This window comes from Cervus elaphus, chromosome 7, assembly GCF_910594005.1.
Source record: "Cervus elaphus chromosome 7, mCerEla1.1, whole genome shotgun sequence".
Classification (NCBI taxonomy): domain Eukaryota; kingdom Metazoa; phylum Chordata; class Mammalia; order Artiodactyla; family Cervidae; genus Cervus; species Cervus elaphus.
The window spans coordinates 17,421,699-17,443,189 of NC_057821.1; the positions used below are offsets into that span (position 1 = coordinate 17,421,699).

Consider the following 21,491-nt stretch of genomic DNA (forward strand, 5'->3'; position numbering starts at 1 on the left):
CCTGTGATTAATAATTACCTTTTTTTTTTCATGTACTGGGTTTTCTGTGTATATAATACTTTTTTCCCTAAATGCTGTTGTAGGTCTGTCAGATGCCTAGCAGTGGCTGTTAGTGCTTGGATCCATCTGATGACCTTCTTCCCTGAAGCCCTCCTCCCACAGCCTCTGTCCTCTCGCACCAGTCAGGACAGGGCACAGCTCTTACCCTAACACTCGCCCTGGCCATGCTCCTCTTGTTGCTGGATCTTGTATCCTTCTCTTTCTTCATTTACTCCCTCACATTGCATCCCTCAGCAGATTTCTGAAAAAAGGTGCCTGGATGTTAAATTTTCCATGTCTGAAAATACATTTGTTGTATCCACATGCTTGATGGATGGTTTGGGTATAGAATTATAGGTTAGAAGTTACTTCACATCTAAATGTTGAACACATTATTTTACTAACTTGTAGCACCCATTGAGAAATTAACACCTGATTCCTATTCCTTTCTAATTTTATTACTTCTCGAAACTGTTGTGGACATCTTATTAATTCCCAGTGTTCTGGAATTTCTCTGTGATATTCCTTGGTGTGTGAATCTTCATTCATTTCGCTATGTGTGTTTTCAACAGGCTCTTTAAAGACTCATATCCTACAGTTCTGGGAATTTTTTCTGGTTTTTCCTTAGATAATTTTCTCTTCTTGGATTTCTGTTCTTTGAGCTAGCCCTACTGTTAGCTCATTGTTGGCCCTCTTGGACTGATCCCCTAATTTTTTCTTAATTAATTTGCTGTTTTCTGCACTGTCTCTCCTTCCCTGAGTTCCTTTTTCTGCTTCTCTGTTTTGATGTTTCTCTCTTTGATGTGTGATTCTTTCCTTAAGTTTATTGGTCCTTGGGTGACTGTTCAAGAATAAATCACTAGGAAGCTCAGTGGATACCTGGTGGGCAGGTTGGAGCTTCCTGACAGATGAGCCTCACTGTGAGGAGATCAAACCCCTACCAGTCTTTTTTTCTTGGGACCCTGAAAATGTCATTGTGTAAAGCTGGCTTTTCCATGAGGATTCATCACTGGAGAAGCTAAAATCTATGGCAGTGGGTATACATTGCGATGTTCTTGAGATGGAGGAAGAGGTCAAGGGTCCTGTAGTTCAATATGTAGACCTTCAGCCTAATACCTTGTTTTTGGGCCTGTGCCTCATCACCACCAACCCAAGATGAACGTAACTACTCTCAGGCAGGGGCTGTCTGCATGTCTTTAATTCCCCCTTTTCATACAACTGTCTTTAGATAGTTTAAGGGGTTCAATTCCAACATAGAAGATAGCTATTAAGAAACTGAGCCATTTGATTGATGTGAGCACATTGTTTTGAGCTAATGCTGTGCATGTTCACTTCAGGAACCCTTATTCTGAAAGCATAAAAGAAATGCTAGCAACATTTGGAACTGCTACTTATAAGGTGGGATTAAAAGTTCATCCCAATGAAGAGGATCCCCGTGTGCCCATAATGTGTTGGGGTAGTTGTGCATATACCATCCAAAGCATAGGTAAGAGATTTAGAATTGTGTCTTTAAATCTAAAGTATACATTGACATGAGTTGTGTGCAGATTTAAAGTGGGCAACATTCTTAAGCAATAATATAAAAACTTTGAAGCAGGAAATGTAGTATACTGACAAAATATTAGATTGACAGTTTATAAATTAACCACAGCCACAAAAGCACTCATTTCAGTGGTGGTTATAGCTTCTAGTCAGTTAAAATAATGTGTTTTCACTTTTACTTCTCACGCACAGTTAATTCTTGTGAAATGACTTAAAGATTTCAAAACCTGACAATATTATGCTTTCTTCAGAAAGAATGTTTTTTTACTTTTTTAAAAACTTATAATATACAAAGCATAAAATTTATCATCTTTACTATTTTTAACCGCAGAAAGAATTTTAAGTGATGAAGATAAACCATTGTTTGGTCCTTTGCCCTGTAGACTGGTAAGTTATCAGTTTACTCAATCCATGGAATGGGAAAGTAGAAATTAGGTTGTTCTGCTCTTTTTAATCCAAAAAACCTATAATGGTTATTTAAGCATAGATTCATTCCTTTTGTGGTAGAACCCATTTTCTATAACAGTATTGAAGCAGTAATGTTTGTAATTTAATTTTTCATGATTTTTCGTTTAAATAGACTTCATCTCTTTTGGTTAAACCCGTAAAAAGATGGGTGGAAAAGCTAAAAACAAAGTGCTTATTCTTGAATTTTTAGTTCTATAGTTGGAAATACTGAACAGAACCTATCCTCTACCACATTTGACTACCTGTTGTAAGTAGCGTGTAAATAAATACAGATTAATGTCAGAACAGAGTATTTAATGTCTAGGAGAGTGAAGGAATATACCGCTAAAGCTTGCTCATTTTTACCGTGTAGCTAGTATCAGCTTCATCTGCTGCTTACTGTTCAAACTTACAGTTGTAAAAGTGCATGTAATTTTATTCGTGTAACATCACCTGAGGAGCTTTTAAAAATGCCTAGGCCCTACTTCAGGTCAGTTAAATCAGAGTATCTGAAGATGGGCCCCAGGCATTAATATTTTTTAAAAGCTTTGCCCGAGGCCAGGATTGAGAACCACTGATATAAGAGCGATCTTTGGAGTTTTTTAAAAATACAGACACCTGGGTCACTTTGACTTATTAAGTTGGAATATCTAGGAGTATGCCCTGGTATTAAAACTGCCCTGAATTGTATTTTATAGTAAGTCAGTAGAATAGCAGTTGACTGTAGTCTTAGCTATGGTATGTGATGGATAGGACGTGACCACCAGTGTTGACTGTGACATTTTTTTGCTGCAGTAAATAAAGAGTTGATAAATATGCTGATAAGGCAGTCACAAATGTATAGAATAGAGGTTATTTTGTCTGGTTTTTAAGGCAGTTCTTACATTTTCTAGATTCTATATACTTCACACTACCTCTTTGGCACTCTGTCTATTTCTCTGCTAATATGATTGTGTGTAATCTGTTTATATTGATTGTTATACCAGTCAGTCTTGCATTCCTGAAATAATCCCAACTTGGTCATGTAGAGCAGGGGTCCCCAACCTCCGGCTGCGAACTGTTCTGGTCCTGTTAGGAACTGGGCAGCAGAGCAGGAGGTGAATACAGGCAAGCGAGCGAAGCTTCATCTGCTGTTTGCCATCACTTGCATTACCACAGGAACCATCCATCCCCTCCCTCACCCTGCCAGCCCTGTCTGTGGAAAAACTATCCACAAAACCAATCCCTGGTGCCAGAAAGGCTGGCAACCACTGATGTAGAGTAGCATTTTAATATAACATTATATTTGATTTGCTAATATTTTATCTAAGTTTATTTTTCTATGAGAAATTTCTACGAAAAATTTAATTTTTTGAAGTATATAGTATATAGCCATTAGGGACAAACTTCTATTTTTTGACTTCCACTTTTCATCTTCATTGATCTTTGTCTCCCATATCAGATGATAAAGGACCTCCGTAAGGTGGTTTATCTCCCCCCCCCCCACCTCTTGATTTCTATGACATTCCTGGTTTTCTCCCTATCTTTCTGGCAGCTTCTTCTCCATCTTCTTTCCCTCCTTTGTCCTATAAATATTATTTTAAACCCCCAGAATTTGGCCCATGACTCAGTCATGATATTCTTCCCTGGTCAACCCTGTCTATGACTCTGATTTCAGTTACTTCCAAATGATTCCCACCTGTATATCTCCAAGCCCGATCTGTTACCATATTGCCTGCTTTATTTTTCTCACCTGGATCTCCTAACGGCACCTCAAATTGAACATTCCAGCTTAATTTTTCTTCCTGTATTCAGTGTCTTAGTTAATGTCACCACTGTCCATCCAGGTGACCAGGCCAGAATCTTGGAGGTACTTTTGGATGCATCATTTGGTCCGGATGTTCATGTCCAGTTGATCAGCAGAGATTGTTGAATTCCTCTCCTGCTTATTTGTCCTATTTTTTCTATTCAATTTATTTGGTTCAGCCCTGTATCTTTTCTTGCCTAGATTGTTATAATAATAATAACCATAATAATAAGATTATTATAATCATAATGATAAGATTATTAAACAATATATAATATAATAAATTATTTATAATTATATAATATATTATTATTAATTTAATTGGTAATGTTATTGGTTAATATTGTAATTGTATAATAATGATAATAAGATTCTCTACCCTGAATCTCACTTTCTCCTAACATACTCTCAGAGGGGTTCTTCAAAACGTAACGCCAATCATACGTCTTAAATGTTACTTCTCCATTATCACTCACCTCGTGCCAGTCTCCATATCCATTGTCCAGGATAGCAGAATCATTACTGGTCCCCAGATGCTAGTTCCAGGCTTTTGCCTCTGCTCAAGTGCCCAAAGCAGACAGCTCCTCTTTAAGAAGCTCTTCAAGCTTTGTCTTCCCTGGAAAACTTCTGAGCCATGAGTGGGATATCACTCATCTGGGATCCTGCCTCCTTTAGTTGTCCCCACCCGCCCCTTTTCTTTCCCTTCCCACCCTCAAGGCTGTGAGCTCCTTGACAGAAGCGGTTGGGAGGGCTGAGTTTTCATTTTAAGATCTTCAAAATCAAGACTAGCCTATGGTAGTTCCTCAATATCTACTGAACCAAACAACATTATAGAAAATTTAGAAAACAGAGAAGTAGGAAGAAAACTTAAGTCAGTCACCCATTTGTCTTTTTTCATTAGCATGTTTATACTTTTATTATAATAGATATTTACATGTAGTTTTGTTCCTACTATATTCTTCACTTTAAAGTTTTCTCATTGTTGCTACATAGTCCCCATAATAGTTTTTGATGTCTACTGACACCCTGATTTTATACAGCCATCTTCCATGAAGTTTCCCCAGTATTGGGAGTATTTCCCACATTTTAGTGTATTTCTTTAGACTAAATACAAAGAAATGCTGCTTCGCATTCCTGAGAGTCTCTTCTCTGTTGTTTACTGACTGTCTTGACACGTGTATCCTTCTTAACTTTTCCATACAGAACTAGCAGCATGGTGATAGGAGATAACTTTGTTTTATTCAGCATACAATTAGATATTTTCTACTCCATTCATTTCACGTTAGAGACATGTCAGTAAAGATGTCATAGGATTCAGTACCATACCATCTAGAGATTTCATTATGCTTCCAACTGTACTTCAACTAGCTGTGCGTTGATCGAGCATTCCTAGAAGAGAACTACTTCATATGCTGGCTTCTTTGTTAACTGTGTCAGCCTCTATTTCAGGATGACTGTCTCAGGTCACTAACAAGATTTGCCGGAGCACATTGGACAGTGGTGTCACTTTCAGTGGTCCAAGGACACTTTTGTAAACTTTTTGCATGTGAGTATTAATACATGTACTATATGTGTTACGGTAATTTCTCATTTTCTGTAATTTTGTTTTTAGTAATGAAACTTCCCTCCACTATGAAAAAATATTTTGGTAATACTGTTTGTCTTGTATGCAGGTTCTAGCTATGAATTCATATGTAGCTTGCAAAAAATAAATTCAAGCTAGGTTATGTGCATGTTAAAAATAATTTAATACTTACATTGATATATAAAATATGATCTTGTATTTTTCTTTAAATATCAGCATTGGTGCCTGGTGACAACCACAGAGACCTTCCATGCATATTAGATATCGACATGTTTCATTTATTGGTGGGTATTTTATAATTTGTGTTTGAAATTCTTCTGTCATACTCCGTAGCTTTATCTTAAACTTGATGAGTAATGTAAAGGCAGACAAGGAGTTATCATCTATTATTATTAACTACTTCTGAGTATAATTCTTTTCTGAAGATACTTTAAAAAAAAATATTAAGGAATCTAGTTGAGAGAGTTGACTTGAGTGTCTAATCCAGTCTCTTCCATTTTTGCCTTGTGGCTGAGGTCAGTACCGTAACCTCTCTATGCTTTTTACAATAAAGAAGTAAAAATAACAGTGGTAATGTAAGGGCTGCTGCCAACCCATACAGTGGTTTGGGGCAGATACAGCCTTTTGGTTCCACTACTTAGCAACAGACAGTCCCTTTGTGTGATTTAGGGCAAGTCACGTCTTCTGAGCAAGTGCAGTCTGGTGCTAGATCAGCACTGGCAAGCAGTGCATGGTTGAAGTTCAGCCCCACCTCAACCAGGCTCCCTCTCACAGGGCACTGAGTGTACCACCACACACAGCAGCCTCAGGTGCTGCCCCCTTAATCACGTTTGGGCATCAGATTCTATGCCTTTAAGTTAGTTAACACCTACCTGATATGATTGTGTCAAAACTCAGTGGGATAATCAATGCAGAGCTCTTAGAGCAATGTGTCCCTAGTAAATATTAGCCATTGTTATTGTTCCCATCTCCCCTTTGAAAACCCCCACCACTGACACCATCATACAGGCGGCAGGAGACTCACAGTGGGGCTAGTTTAGGGGGCACCTGACTGCTTTCACAGTCATCTTCATTTAGTCTCTACGTCCTCACTGCAAAGGTGTTTAATCCTAAGGTATTAAAAACACACATACTATCTCCAGTTTACCAACAGGGAAACTAAGACTCAGAAGAATTATCTAAAAGGCTCCTAAGAGAATCTGGGCTTCATACCTGGATCTTTGTGGGTCCAAAATTCATGCTTTTTCCACTGCTTACTACCTAGAAAGATTTCAGGCTTTATTTTTGTTATTATTAACAATAAATGCATATAGGGGAGTTGCTGAATAAATGAGATAATAATGTTCTAAATAGTTGTCTTTAGTCAGTCCTAGTGGAATTTCTAACATGTGTACCCTTTAAGAACAAAAGATTTCTTAAGGGAGGAACTGAGTTCGCAAAGGGCTCTCATTAAGGAAATGGAACTGTGTTCGGCAGTGAAAGGAGAGGCGCTGAGTCTGACGCTGTGTTTGCTGTCCAGGTGGGCTTGGTCCTCGCCTTCCCTTCGCTGCAGTGTCAGGATTTTTCAGGGATCAGCCTTGGCACTGGGGACCTTCACATTTTCCATCTGGTTACCATGGCACACATTGTTCAGATCTTACTTACCTCGTGTACAGGTAACTCCTTTTTGTCCGATTCTTGAAGGAAATAATTGAATTTTCTCGGCTTAAAAAAAAAAAAGTACTGAAGGAAAAGGCGCTTGGATGAGAATAATACATAAATTTATAATAAGGCTACTTGTAGTGGTAAACAGTAAAATAAACAGTAAAAACCTGTTTATCCTCTTGTGAAAATTTTTGAAACATTTTCCCTTCTGTTAAAAATTCCTTAGTGATGTGAATGTGTGAATGTTTTTACTTATTTTTTTTTACTTCACATGTTTAGTAATATCTGAGTACCACAGACTGTATATGTAGCAGGTTTTACTCACCACTTGCTGCCCGGCACCCTGGGGCACATTCACATCCTCTGCCTAAGAGTTTCCTTATTATGATAGTAAACTGTGCTCAGACCTGAGGGATTTAAGTTCTGTGTGTTTCATGGGAGTATTTTCATATTACATGTGACTGTGTGAATATATTTGAGTGCTTAAATGATGTGGTCAGCAATCCACTTAATAAGGCAAATGCAGGGCATTAATATTGCCTTGTCCTTCAGAAAAGAGTGGCATGGATCAAGAAAATGCTGCTGGCGAAGAAGAAGAATTAGCAGTTCTTGCTTTGTATAAAATGATTCAGCAGTATACAGGAAGGTGAGATCATACGTACTCTTTATATGATAGGCAGTTCCCCAAATATTAGGAGGTGATAGCATGAAAAAGGGATTAATTTGGGGCTTCCATGGTGGCGCAGTGGATAGGAATCCACCTGCCAATGCAGGGGACCAGGGTTCCCAGATGATCCCTGGTCTGGGAGGACTCTACAAGCTGCAAAGCAGCTAAGCCCCTGCGCCACAACTCCTGAATCCTGCACCCCTACAGCCTGTGCTCCACAACAAGGGAAGTCACCGCAGTGAGGAGCCCAGGCACCACAACTAGAGTAACCCCCACTCACCACAGCTAGAGAAAGCCACGTGCAGCACAGCCAAAATAAATATGGCAATGTGGACATGTCAGAAAAAGGGGGGGGAAAAGTGGAGTTTGTTTGTTAAATAAAGGAAATTGCTGTCTGTTGATACATTTGAAAAAGAAGATGGGGGATCTGCAGGACTCCCAGACTTTTACTATACTAACATGATTGGGAATCTCTGCAAGAAGGGTAATAGACAGTTCTTCCCACACATTTTTAAGATAATACCCAGGGCTGGTAGAAGTTCTCGGAACCTCATATGTTATTGGGGCCTTTGTGATTTGGTTACAACAGTTTCATTTGGCTTTCTGACAGTAGATCTCAGGAACCAAGCTATTTGTTCTTTGACTAAGTTATCCCATTTCTGAGAATCCATACTAAATAATCTGCATACAGAAAAACCTGTAGACGTAACAGTGTACACTGATATTATTTATATTAGCAAAGAGTTTAAAGCATTCTAAGAGTTTGCTTGCAGGGAGTAATTTAGTGTAGGTTATGATAGGTATTATCCAGAGTATCAAAACTCTGATAAAAATTATGGTTTATGGTATTCTGAAAAATGTGGGAGTTTTTTATGTTAATTTTAAATTTCATGTTACACTTATAACTGTGTTAGACTGATTAGTATGAAAGTAGTTTGCCAGAAGAATACCTGCTAATATAAAAGTTACAGAATAATGGATAGTTTTTATTTTGCAGATTTTCTCTTTATGTAGCTATATTACTTTTATAAATTTTAATAACAGTGTGGAGGGTATATCAGCAGTTACACCTGACACCCTGGATAGTCAGGGCTTCCCTCACCTTTGACAATCAGATAGCAGTTGTCTGTTTTCACACTGTGCTGTAACGAGAATGAATCATTTTTAAATTTAAGTTTCCCACTTATCATTTTTCTCTTTTTTAGTGCCTTGAAAGAAATGCCGTCTGGTTGGCATCTGTGGAGGAATGTCAGAGCTGGAATCATGCCTTTTCTGAGGTGTTCTGCTTTGTTTTTCCATTACTTAAATGGAGTTCCTTCCCCACCTGAAATTCAAGGTAATTCTAATTTCTTTCAAAATGTAGGAAATGTGTGTTGTCTTTCACTCCAGCAACTTAAGAATTAAAGTGCATTGCAAAAATTAAAACTTACTAAATCTTTAGGTCGTAGCTAGTTGAGTGGTGATGTATAAAATTACAGAATTAAATGCATATTTATGTAAATATCTGATTTTATTTGAATCTCAGTAAATGTACTGATTTTGTACATGTATGAAAATATAGTTTTGCTGTCAGATGTTAAAATGTTCAAGTATATATTATTTATATATAATGGGTTCTTCAGATTTTAAAAAGGGAAAACTGAAATTCAGGTGGTTTTTAACACGAAACGTGGCATTGAGGTTCAGAATACTCATAATTGCACATAAATCTGATTTTAATATAGGAGTTAATTTGCTATTTCACAGTTGTTCTCTATGTTCTGCTTCAATTCATTTCTTGAAAGTAATGTAAAGGTAGACTTACAGTTAACTGTATCTCGTAGTGCCTGGCCCCAGGGCCTGGGGTACCTGCATATAATGTCACTCTCTACAAGTTTGTTGAATAGCATCTCCATTTAGCTAGTTGTCCAGGCACCACTGAGAGAACAGTTTAGACTTCCTAATCATTTGCAGTGATGATTAAGTGAATGTTTAAGTCCATCTCTCAGTAATAAAATTGTCTTATATTTCTGTACTTCTTTATACTTCTCTGGAGCTCCCCATATGTTATTTTTGTCATTTAATGTTCACAAATAACCCTATAAAGCATATCACACAGGACAGGTGTCCCATTTTGCTTATGATAATACTGAAACATCAAGAAATTGTGGCCAGTTTAGTAAAGGAGTCGCCTGACTCTGTGGATTCCTTCCTTTGCCATCTTATTTACTTCCTGCAGGTTATGTACCTAGCAAAATTGAACTCTTCTGTCTTGTGCTTTTTTTTTGTTTTAAACTCTGCTGTTGCCTACTCTAATATAGAATCTGCTCTTAATTGTTATATCTGTATCTCTTCCTTCTTTGTTTGCAGCTTCTGGAACAAGCCATTTTGAACATCTATGTAACTATCTTTCCCTGCCAAACAACCTCATTTGTCTTTTTCAAGAAAATAAGGAGATAATGAAATTACTGATTGAAAGGTAATGACGATACAATTTTCTTCTTTATATTGCAATAAATATATATATATATATTTGGAAACAAACTTGCGTTTATTGCATATTTTACAAAATTCTCAGATAGTGAGCCTGGCAAAATTCAATCCTTGTGATTCATCAGGCCTTCTTAGTTAAGGGTTTACCTTTGTGGTAAGATTTTTGCCAGGCCTAGTGAATAGCATAAGTAGATTGGCCTGGACAGAGAAGAGTAGTGGAGATGTTTATTTCCTTGTACATTTAGTTCTAGCCCTTCAAAAGTAAAAATGTTGTGTTTTATTTTTCCCTCCATTTACATTAAAGTTGGTGTCATAACATCGAAGTTAAAAGATACCTGGAAGGTGAAAGAGACGCTATAAGGTAGGTTAAAGATTGTCAAACCTCTTGGTGGCGGGGAGGAGGTAGGGAGAAAGCAAGATACAAGTGTACAGTACTGTCTGTTGTCCTGATAATTTTTATGCTGAGTTCTTCAAGTAAAGTGTGAATCCTAAGGCCCTGTGTTATTTAAGAGTGCAGTGCATTTTGAATTTCTTGCTATAGCTTCTTGCTGCTGTGGTAGCACCCAGTTTTCCTTTATTTGACTAAGTCAAAAGTTACTTTGTTATTGTTAAACAATATGTCCTCCTATTAACTGAGTTTTTGTGTGGCTTTTGTTTTTCTAGTTATCCAAGAGAATCTAATAAATTAATAGACCTTCCAGAGGATTACAGCAGCCTCATTAATCAAGCATCTAATTTCTCGTAAGTTTTGATATTAGCTTATTGAGTGTTTCCTGCCACTGTAAACACTTATTCTCTACACAGAATGTGAAAGATTTCACTGTTCTTTTCTGTTTGGGTAAGGAAATCGTAACATCAGAAGGACTTTACACTATTTAACTCATAAAAGGATGATCCCACCATCTTACAGAATAAAATATGAGAAACAGGATGCTGAGGAACAAGTTCGATTCATTACAGTTTATCTAAACCTTTTGCACTTTAAGTAACACATTAACTACAGATAGTTATATTCCTAAGCAGTATATATTATTTTGCATATATAATTATTTTAAGCTTTAAAATAACATTGTACCTATTCCTGTGGCTTTTGACATACATAATTTTTAATTCATCACTTTTCACTGTTGTATAGCGTTTCATTATCTGAGAGTAGCAGCATTTACCTATTTTTTCCTCCTGTTGATAATTTTATTTCTCCTTTCTCCTATTGATTATTTCCAGTACCTGATGTTGGTGTATATGTGTGAGATGTTATCTATTCCAGAAATGAATTTGCCTGGGCTATAGTTCGTATGGATCTTCAGCTCTACTTGATATTGCAGATTTTTTTCCCAGGACGGTTTTACCACCATCAGCTCTTTAGTCTTCACTTGTATTTTTTTTATTCCATGGAGGTGCCCCAAATCAGGTGGTGACAAGAGCAGAGCCCCAACTATGTGCCTTGTATGCGGAACCCTGCTGTGCTCCCAGAGCTACTGCTGCCAGACGGAGTTGGAAGGGGAGGACGTGGGGGCGTGCACTGCTCACACCTACTCCTGTGGTTCCGGGGTGGGCATCTTCCTGAGGTAAGGCCCTGGAAAGAGCTTTCTAGCTTTAGATCTGCCACAGTAGATCCTGTTGAGGAATGGACACAAGAAACTGCTACATGGCAGAGGATTAGGGGCCACCGTTTTCATTCATTTGAGGAAAACGGGGAACCTTGTCTCCACACCTCATATTTGGCTCATGCTAACTCTGTGCTGATTCTTCCATTGTCATTTCCATCCCCGTGACAGTTCTGTTTTTCTTTCTTTGCACCTCGTTCTAATGTGAAACCGCTAGCTGTCTTTGATTTTCTACCCAGGCACAGTCAGAACTAATTGCTTCTTTTGTTATAATGGTAGGATTCACACATAGCACAGACCGATGCAGGTAGTTGTGTGTATTCAACAGTGTACAGTAGATACTTATTAGTGACTGTGTACGAGGCATTGAGAATGCAGTGGTCAACACAACAGACAAAAATCTCTGTTTTCATGGAGCTCATTTTCTCATGAGGGAGATAGAAAATAAGAATTTAGAAGGTGATCCATGCAGAAGAGAAAAAATAAGGCAGGGAGGGGAATGTGAAATGGCAGCTGAGGTGGATTTTATAGATAGGAAACCAGAAAAGGTCCCTGGGAAGCTGTCTTGAATAAAAAAACCTAAAGAAGAGGGGAGAACATTTTAGGGTGCAATGAGCAGCAAGTGCAAAATTACTGGGGGGGGTGCCTGCCATGTTCAAGAAACAGAAAGGACGAAATTCATCAAACTGTGTTCTAAAAACGGATACATTTTATTTTAAAAATTACACCTCAGTAAAATTTATTTAAGAAAAGAGGGAATTCCCTGGCAGTCCAGTGGTTGGGACTCCAAGCTGTCACTGCCGAGGGCATGGGTTCGATCCCTGGTCCAGGAACTAAGATCCCACAAACTATACAGCGTGGCCAAAAGAAAAGAAACAGCGTGGAGGCTGCCGCCACTGGAGTGGCGAGTACAGTGGGGAGAGGCGTGGGCCTGGTGTGTCCCCTTGGCATCTCTGAGTGAGATGGAAGCCATTGCAGGGTCTGAAGGGAAGAAGTGACGTGAGTTTGAACTCCACTGGGGCATAGATTTTAGGCACATCTTGCTACCTCCAGTGTACTACAGGTTCTCAGTAAATGTTAAATTGAGCTGAATTACTAACACCAGAAAAAGTTAAGCAAACCTCTCAACAGAATCAGGAAAATTTTTTTTAAAACCCTTAGGAGAAATACGAAAGTAGCATTGTACTTTGTTCAGCATATTTCAGAATGCTTCTGGTCGAGGAGGGGTTGCTTTGTGTTTCAGGTCTACATAATTTATAATGTCTGTGTACCATGTTTTAATGAATAATTTTCTCATAAGAGTGGTTGATACATCAGTAACTGCTTTTAGAAGTTAACTTTCTCATATTTAATTTTTTCAATGCCAGTTTTATATGAGTTGTTGAAATCTAATCCTAAATGTCCCTCTTCCTCCTTATATTGATAACAATACAGTCCTTTTAATTTTTTTTAATACTTAGGCATGTGTTGAGAGGGGAGTTAGGGAGAGAATGGATACACACATATACATAAATGGCTAAGTCCCTTCACTCTCCACCTGAAACTATCAAGTGTCTCTGCTGTAAATACCGCTGCTTGCCTTCCAGCACCAGTTTTGTTTGTTTGCATTTATTTATGATGTATAGTTGACTTATATTGCAGTAGTTTCAGGTGTACATCACAGTGATGTAGGGGTTTTTTGTTTTGTTTTTTTGCAGATTATATTTCATTATAGGTTATTACAAGTTACTGGGTATAATTCCCTGTGCTGTACAGTAAATCCTTATTGTTCATCTATTTTATGTATAATAGTTTATATCTGTTAACCCCATACTTCTAGTGGTTTTGTTGATTTCTCTAGGACTTCAGTCCATTTGTAACTGAATTCAAATCTTGGTCCTTAATGTATAAATTGGTCTCTCTACAGAGTACGAGAATGTCAAGTACTATTTTTAGCTGGCAAAACCAAAGGCTGTTTTTATTCTCCTCCTTACCTTGATGACTATGGGGAGACTGACCAGGGACTCAGGTAAGGCCCATCCTGGGGAACTGCGTTGGCTGGCCCTGGGCCTCGAGGACCTTTAGCATGAGGTGATCCCCATGAACCCTGTGGTCCAGAGGCCTGCCTGCTACCCGCCCAGGGCGTCAGCACAAGTGGCTGTTGTCTGTGGCCTCTCCCAAGGCAGCTCCCCTTGCTGTGTGGTTTGCCATTCCCATTGCTCGCCCTCAGAATGCCATGAGGGCCATCATGGTACATAAGGGGGAGAAAATGGGACAGAGTGCAGCTTTTTTCCATGTCTCACTCCAGAGAACTGCTTGAGGGGTCCTGCAGCATCCACAGCATCAAGCGTTGCAGGGAGAGCGCACTGTGACTTGTGCAGTTTTGTGTGGGAGACCCAGTATTCTTCAAGTGATGAAAAAAGAGCAAATCTTAACTGATAAGAGATGTACTTATCTTACTACATAAGACTCTGGGGGACAAAGACTTAGAACATATAGAGCAGTAAACAGTATTTGAGGCAGTGTTCTGCTCTGGTAGCACCTATTTCATCAAAAGCAATATATGAACAGTAGTTCCTTTAAGCACTATTAAAGAATTTTCAGACTGCTTATTTTTGCCAAAATGGGGTAAAAACCTTAACCTAGATGTAGCTTCCCAGGCTTGGGGAGCAGAAGTTGAAGGCCTGGAAACCAAGGCAAGATACATAGTTGGGCTCCCCAGGCAGTTGACTGACTGCAAGGATACACTTGTGCCACCAGCTGATGATTCAACCTGGTGCCCTGAGAAATGTGAGCTCTTAAAGCCCTTAACTTTGGGGTGATTTGTTATATAACCACTGGTAACTGAGAGCTTTGTTTTTGTCTCTTCTGACTTCTGGGTAGTCCTTGCATATTCCAGATGAGTTCCTGGTGTATTTCTTATGACTCTGTACCACCCTTTCCATCCCCCTTCCTCCCGTACCTCCATAAGCACATGGCTGACTCCTGCTGGTCTCAGTCCAGTGCCGCCACCTCAGAGAAGTCCTCCCTGATCACCCTGGCTAACGTAGCCTCTGAGTAGGTTTGTCACATTGGCCAGTTTCATTTTCTTCTTAGCCCACGTTATGACCCCGAGTCACTGTGTTTACCTGCCTACTGCCTGTCTCCTGGGCTAAATTTTATGTGACCAGGGACAGTGAACTAGCATATAACAGGTTCTAAATAAATACTGTTGGATGAATAAATGGAAGAATAAATGAAAAAAGAAATGAGCCAAACAGGAAAAAAAAAGAAAGAAAAAAAAAAAAAGAAATGTGGCCTCTTAGGAGGAGGAGCCCTGGATGGAGAGTTGAGAGGACTGGTGCTCTGAGTCGGGAGCCAAGGCCTCAGACGTGAACTCACCAACACCTGTTCTCTGGTTAAGTTGGGCACCAGAGTTATTCATATTTGGCTGCTTTGCTTAAACATTGGATCTAAAAGACGTCCTTGGAAGAACATTTTTACCTGTGTAATGTTTTCATCCTCCCCCCTGCCACTCCCTATTTCACATTTTACCAACAAAATGGACAATGAATGCCTAGTTTTAGCCTCTCAACGTTAACCCTCCTGCTCAACCCCACCCTCCTGTTCCTCACCCCAGCCTGAGTCAGTGTAGTTTGTTTTCCTCTTCTTTTCTGCACTTTCTCCCCTTTAGCTGCTCCTAGCAAATGGTCAGAGCTAACATATTAATAGCCACAGACACCTGCCAAAGAGAAATTTTGCAGAGGATCTAAAACCAGTAACCTGTTAACTTTTCCTAAATGAGGAAAGGTTGGAGTAGAATAGATGAATATACCACCAAATGCCTCCTGAGTGACGTGTGTCTTCTTTCTAGACGGGGAAATCCTTTACATTTGTGCAGAGAACGATTCAAGAAGATTCAGAAGCTCTGGCACCAGCACAGTATCACAGAGGAAATTGGACATGCACAGGAAGCAAACCAGACACTGGTTGGCATTGACTGGCAACACCTATAGCTACTTCACTACCAAATACATGAACTTGGATTTTTGTAACCCAGCTGGCTTTTCGAGAAAGAAAATAGAAAATAGCTTCTTCTGAATTTGGAATTATTTAAGCTTTTTTCCCCCCCGGTTTTTATTTTTATAGCTTCTGGCTCCAGGAACTGATGAAAATCATTTTCTGCCAGCAGATTTTCTTGCATCCCTTCCTGTGTCCTTCAGACATAACTTCTTGAATTTTCGAATCCAGGAAGGAGCTTCTCTTCCTGGGCTGGACTCAGCCCATTTGCGGGCATCTGACTGCGTTTGACTGTTCCCCAGTCATCTGAGCCATGTCACATTACTGAGAGCAGGGAACTCCAGGCCGGAAGCTGATTCAGCAGCAGCAGGAAGCAGAGTGTCTGGTCTTTTGGGGGTCACACTTCCTGGGCCCGCTCAGTGACTCTCAACCTGGGGGCTGGGTCAGTGTCCCCACAGCTGATGGCACCCTACCTCTAAGCAAAGCAGTGTGTTTCGAAAGTGGCATTCCCTGTTTCCACTGGCTGTGAGGGGGTTGGGGGGACACTTGCTGGAGCAGCCTGTGGGAATCCGAAGGGGAGATGGTGGTGTCTTTATGTACCAGCTGATTTTCAGGGCTGTACGGCTGTACAAGGTTGGATTCCCCCCTCATTTTTTTTTTTTTTCCCTTTTTGCAAGACTTTTGGCTTTGAGGAAAAAAAACTCATTTTAAAGGGCTTTTTGAGAACTTAGAGTATCCTAATTTTTCAGATAGTATATTCTGTTATTTCTAAGACTAAGTTGAAAGAGTGTGTTCATCTAGAATCAAGCACTTGCAAAAAAAAATGAGAATTCAGTGTTTTGAAATTCCCTTACCCCACCCTTCCAGCATTTTCTGGAATAGATGAATTGCTGTTTACCTGCTAGCTCACTTAGTACATTCCTGGGACAGCCTGTGTGCCCAGGCTTTTTATTATTTTTGAACCTTATTCTTACTAAGAGGTGCCTTCCTAGAATGATAGCCGCTTAGTAAAATAGTTTATAACCACGCCATGCCACACACCACTCTCGCGTGATCATGTATGCTAAGAGCTTGGGTACGCGGAGAGTGTTGGCAGATTTGGTGGAGGAATCAGTTTGGAGTCTCTCTGAGGAGGGACTAAGGGATGAATGAATAATAAGAGGCTCTTGGACTTTTTTAGCCAATACAGATAACCGTTTCACTCAGTTTTCTTTGAACTGCGTCTGAAAGTTGCATCCTGCTCAGCTTCGCACCCTCCACAGTACACCCAGGAGGAAGGCCAGAAATCCAGATATTCAGCTAAAGTCAGTGGGGATACAGAAGCCACACTTGCTGCTTCACCCGGGGTGGTGTGTGAAGAACCCCTTCCTCTGAAAGGATGAACTTGACCCTTCTTGCCTGGGACTGACTCACCCATCTGAGAGGGCGCTTCTTGCCCAACAGGAAGAAAATCCACGTTAGAGCCCAGTGCTCATCCCCTCTCCTGGCCTTTCTCCCTCTCTGGTGGTGTGGTCTGTGGATGGCATCATGATTTTAATGTTTATTTTGGCCTTGGTCACATCCCCACTCCTTTAGCTTTTAAGGCCAACTTCTTTTGGCTTTTCTTCAGTTGTTAACCAAGCTTAAACTCCAAATAAAACCAGGTTTCTCCCTCTGTAGTAGGATTATAAACTTCTTCACCAAATCATAACAATACTTCAACTTTTAAAACTGACTTCATATAAGCCTGCTGTTAGCAGAGGGTGTCCCTAGATTCCATTTTCTGAGAAGGTCAGGGAGTCTGAGAGAAAATGAATTTACATCAAGTAGCAACACACACCCTTTTATCTTCTGGTGTGTGTATCATTAAGCTAATTGTCTTCCCCAACTAAGGAATCATCTTAGTCATGATTTGTTCCGCATGTATTATGTTTATTGTAGAAATGTTTATATAAACATGCTTTCCATATCAGGGAAAAATCATATCTGTTTAATAAATTGGCTATAACTTTATTATCTGTGGACAACTTGTAAAATTGGGAATGTATCATATGTAAAAAGTTTAAAGATATCCAAATAAATGCTTTAGGTGTTGACATTACTTTGGGTCTGCCTACATTTCCTTTGTTTTGTTTCACACAGTAAAATGCAGTGGAATTGTCCCCGATGTCACCTTGCTACAAATAAAGTGGGACATCAGTATTAGCTTGAAATTTAAGATGCTTATATTATTAGTGTCAATAATTATGGCTGTTAGCCAAACTATCTTGACCTTCTGAAGAAAGCTTGCTCATCATTTCAGCTGATTAAGTCTCATATTGATTGACTATGACAGCTTGTGACCTTTCTGAACCATCTTGGACCTCAAATCACTGGGAAAACAGGGCCCTCAAAGCCTCTCCCAGCTGGAAGTTGTTTGCAGGTTTAAACTCTTCTTGCCTGTTCTTACCTAGTGATCGCCAGGTCCTCCTTACACACTCCCCAGACACAAAGGAAGCTGCATCCTGCATTTGCAAGGGAGTCATTGCCTACAACGAGGTGCTCTTGAAAATCCTCTTAAAAGGAAAGCATCAAATAGTTTCCATTGTGCTTTCTCTGTCTCCTGGTCATTATGCTGCTCCCAGCTTACTCCCTTCCCTGATCCTTACATCGTAAGTTCCAGGATTCATTAAGTCCCTCTGACATGCTCCCTTCTTTTGTCCCTTCTTTTGTTTGAGTCTGGCTTATTGAAGTTTATTTTCCAAATAGTGAAATTCACCCTTTCTAGTGGATAATTTCATACATTTTAACAAATGCATACAGGTGTTTTTTTAACAAACCACACTTGGTTTGGTTCCATTGCATCACCCCAAGAAGTTCTCTTGTGCCCCTTTTTGGGCACCTTCCCCAATCACGACCCCAAACAACCAGTAATTTTTTCTGTCCCTTTGTCTTGCCTCTTCCAGAGTGTTATATAAATATATCACCTGTAGCATTTTGAGTCTGGCTTCCCTCTAAGAAGACTGATGCATTTGAGAGCCATCTGTGTTCCTTCTGATTGCTGAGTCGAGTTGCATTGTGCAGATGTTTACACTGTCATCAGGTAAAAGACATTTGGGCGATTTTTCGTGATTAGGAACACAGCCACGACAGACATTGCTGTTCAGGTTTTTGTGTGGACCACCTGTTTCCATTTCCCTCAGGTGAAGAACTCAAGAGTTGTTGCATGTCTTAATCTTCTTTATACCAGGCTCACATGACCTTCCCCTTCACTTTGCCACTTACACGCATCCTCTGATTTAGAGGACAAGATACAACACCCTCAGGAATCAAGGTCTAATATTTCCTCTCTTCCAGCCAATCTCAAGTCCTCTTAAGACCAGGAGGACATCCTCCCCCTGAACTTGCATGTTATTCCCACACATTCTTAGCCCTTCACACACAATGCTGCTGGCTGCCTGCACTGCCTTTGGATCTGGTAGCAGGTCAGAGGCCCTGATTGTCCTGCACCACTCCACGCCTGCCCCTGGCTAAGCTGCAAACCTGCTGGCCTAGCATTACAGGTGCCTGGAGAAGGAGAGAAGAGGCGGGGGAGTGTGCGGAGCAAGTGCCTAATCTTATTAACCTGAATTGAGGTTACTCAAGGTTTATTGACTGGTGGCTCAGTCCTGGGCTTGAAAATGCTGCAGGAGGCTATGTGGTCTTGAGCTGAGGCCACAGATACTAGGACACCTATTAAATGTTCAGAACAAGTAGCTGTTACTGCTCCTTCACTGTGGAGTAGTTGTTTTAAAAATAGAAATCCTAAGATGCTGTCTTTACCTCTCACTTTTCCCCAGGGTTAGGCTGGCAAGACTTGAAAAGCTGAGTCCCTTGGGAGAAATGAACTTACACACTGGCCCAAAGAAAGAGTGAGGTTAGACATAAAGAAAAACCTGATCCCAGTCTTGCTGGGCACTTGTAGAGGACCAAGCAAGATGGGCAGTTTCCTCTGGGAGCGACCTGAGAAGACTGAGGATGCAGCCCACCTCAGTCAGAGATGCAGTCTGTGTGATGAGAAAGCAGCTATTGGGAGTTGCTGCCTAAGCATTTTGCCGTGTGACAGCCCAGCTCAAGACATTTAGACAAACCCGAGCTAAGGTTTCCCTCCCCCAGTATTCCTAGTTTGCTTTTCCCGAGGGCCCTTTTAAAATAAACACTCGAGATGGAGCTTAGCCCAACTACCTCTTACGTAATAGGTGCTCACTGCCCTGTTCTCTGTCTCCTGACCTGGGATGAAGGACCGCCCTTCCACTGGCTCAGTCCACAGCCCCAACCCCACCCCACCCCTTTCCATTCTGGGACCTGTAAGTCATAGACTGTGAATTTACTCCCTTTGTATGAGCGCATTGAAACCGCCTCCAGTGGTTTCATTTCCCCGAAGTGGGAGGTGGGATGCTGAGGGAGCTTCCTGCATTGTGGCTCATGCCTCCTCGTCCAGCAGATTGTCGTCTTCATGTTCTTAATTCAGTACACCAGCTCCGGGCTCCCTACACAGTCTGCTCTGAATCAACTGATATTTATTGTAGAGTCTGTTCACCCTTGATCCTCTCAACAGCACTCAAATTCTGACCAGAGCAGGGGAAGGAAAAAAAAAGATTTGGAATTTTTGCTTAAATCACTAAATTGAGATTCCACATACTAAAATACTAATTTGGGTTCTGGTCCAAATACTAGGAAATGTTGAGATTATGTGGATAACCTGATGGTCCCTGTTCTTGCAGATCAGAGGTGAGGTGACACCCAGGCTGTTGAGACAGCTCCCTGATCATGAGCAGTGCCTCCGTTCAGTGTCAGGATTCATTTGGTTTTGTTAGCAAGTATCAGCAAGAATCAGGGATCCTGTGCTAGACACATACATTTAAGACAAGCATTTAACAAAGGTAATTTTTGTATAATATAATTTTTAATGTCTATTGTACAGCTGTCAACAGCATCGTCAAGTGCGCGGGCCTAGAGTGGCATTTTCTTGATGGTTCTCAGCACCCCTGGGAGGGGAGAGCTCCGGGACCCTCATCCGAGGGCTTGACTCCCTCAGTGTTGTCCACATGGATTGTTCCTTGGTCTCCACACTCAGAAGTCTAATTGAATTCAACCTGGGACCAAAGTCTGACAGGCTATTCAAACATCTTTGATCTGGTCTGGGAGAGTTTGAGCCCCAGCACACAGCCCAGGCAGCACCAGAAGTCTTACTATCTCCACACTGAAGACTCAGGACAGCAATGAAATCATTCCCTCCTTCCCCTGAAAGCTTCTTTTCTCTCTTTTTCTGGAGGGAAGTGAAAACTTTCGCAGTTACTAGCGTGGGAAGAGGAGAAATCACAAAGAATCTTCAATGCAGAGGTGTTCGGGAAGTACCCTTTGCAGGATGGATATTTGGGGGAAGAAGCAGGACAGAGCTTGCAGAGGACTCCACCCTCCACTGTGGACAGCTCGTGTTGTCTGGGGCTGTCACAGCACCTTTTGGGCCTCCCTGGGCCCACCGGAGGTGAGGCCCGGTCTCCAAACGGTGGGCTGTTGCCTCATTGTTGCTCCTCTGCCACAGAGCCAGCGCTTCCATGGACAAGCCCAAGGAGGTCAGCCGCCACGTTCTCTGGAACCTGCCAGCAGCCCCACTCCCTCAGCCCGTGGCTCACTCCTGGCCAAGGGCTGAGGGCTTGTGAAGGTGACACCAAAGCTGTGTTTCTGCAGGGGGATATAACCCCCTCTCTTTAAATTCTCTTGCCT

General features: G+C 40.8%; 1 protein-coding gene across 3 annotated transcripts in view; it reads left to right on the forward strand.

Moving 5' to 3' along the window:
• UBR2 (ubiquitin protein ligase E3 component n-recognin 2) overlaps positions 1-17,847 on the forward strand; it is a 101,811-nt gene extending 83,964 nt beyond the window's left edge. For all 3 annotated transcript variants that reach the window (XM_043907479.1, XM_043907478.1, XM_043907480.1), the window contains exons 35-47: positions 1,377-1,525; positions 1,913-1,968; positions 5,264-5,360; positions 5,616-5,683; positions 6,919-7,054; positions 7,596-7,689; positions 8,916-9,046; positions 10,060-10,168; positions 10,487-10,543; positions 10,846-10,923; positions 11,580-11,750; positions 13,696-13,797; positions 15,622-17,847. In XM_043907479.1, the coding sequence (XP_043763414.1) occupies positions 1,377-1,525; positions 1,913-1,968; positions 5,264-5,360; positions 5,616-5,683; positions 6,919-7,054; positions 7,596-7,689; positions 8,916-9,046; positions 10,060-10,168; positions 10,487-10,543; positions 10,846-10,923; positions 11,580-11,750; positions 13,696-13,797; positions 15,622-15,763 (1,390 nt within the window). In that variant the 3' untranslated portion in view covers positions 15,764-17,847. The remainder of the gene's footprint in view (positions 1-1,376; positions 1,526-1,912; positions 1,969-5,263; positions 5,361-5,615; positions 5,684-6,918; positions 7,055-7,595; positions 7,690-8,915; positions 9,047-10,059; positions 10,169-10,486; positions 10,544-10,845; positions 10,924-11,579; positions 11,751-13,695; positions 13,798-15,621) is intronic.
• The last annotated feature ends 3,644 nt before the right edge of the window (positions 17,848-21,491 follow it).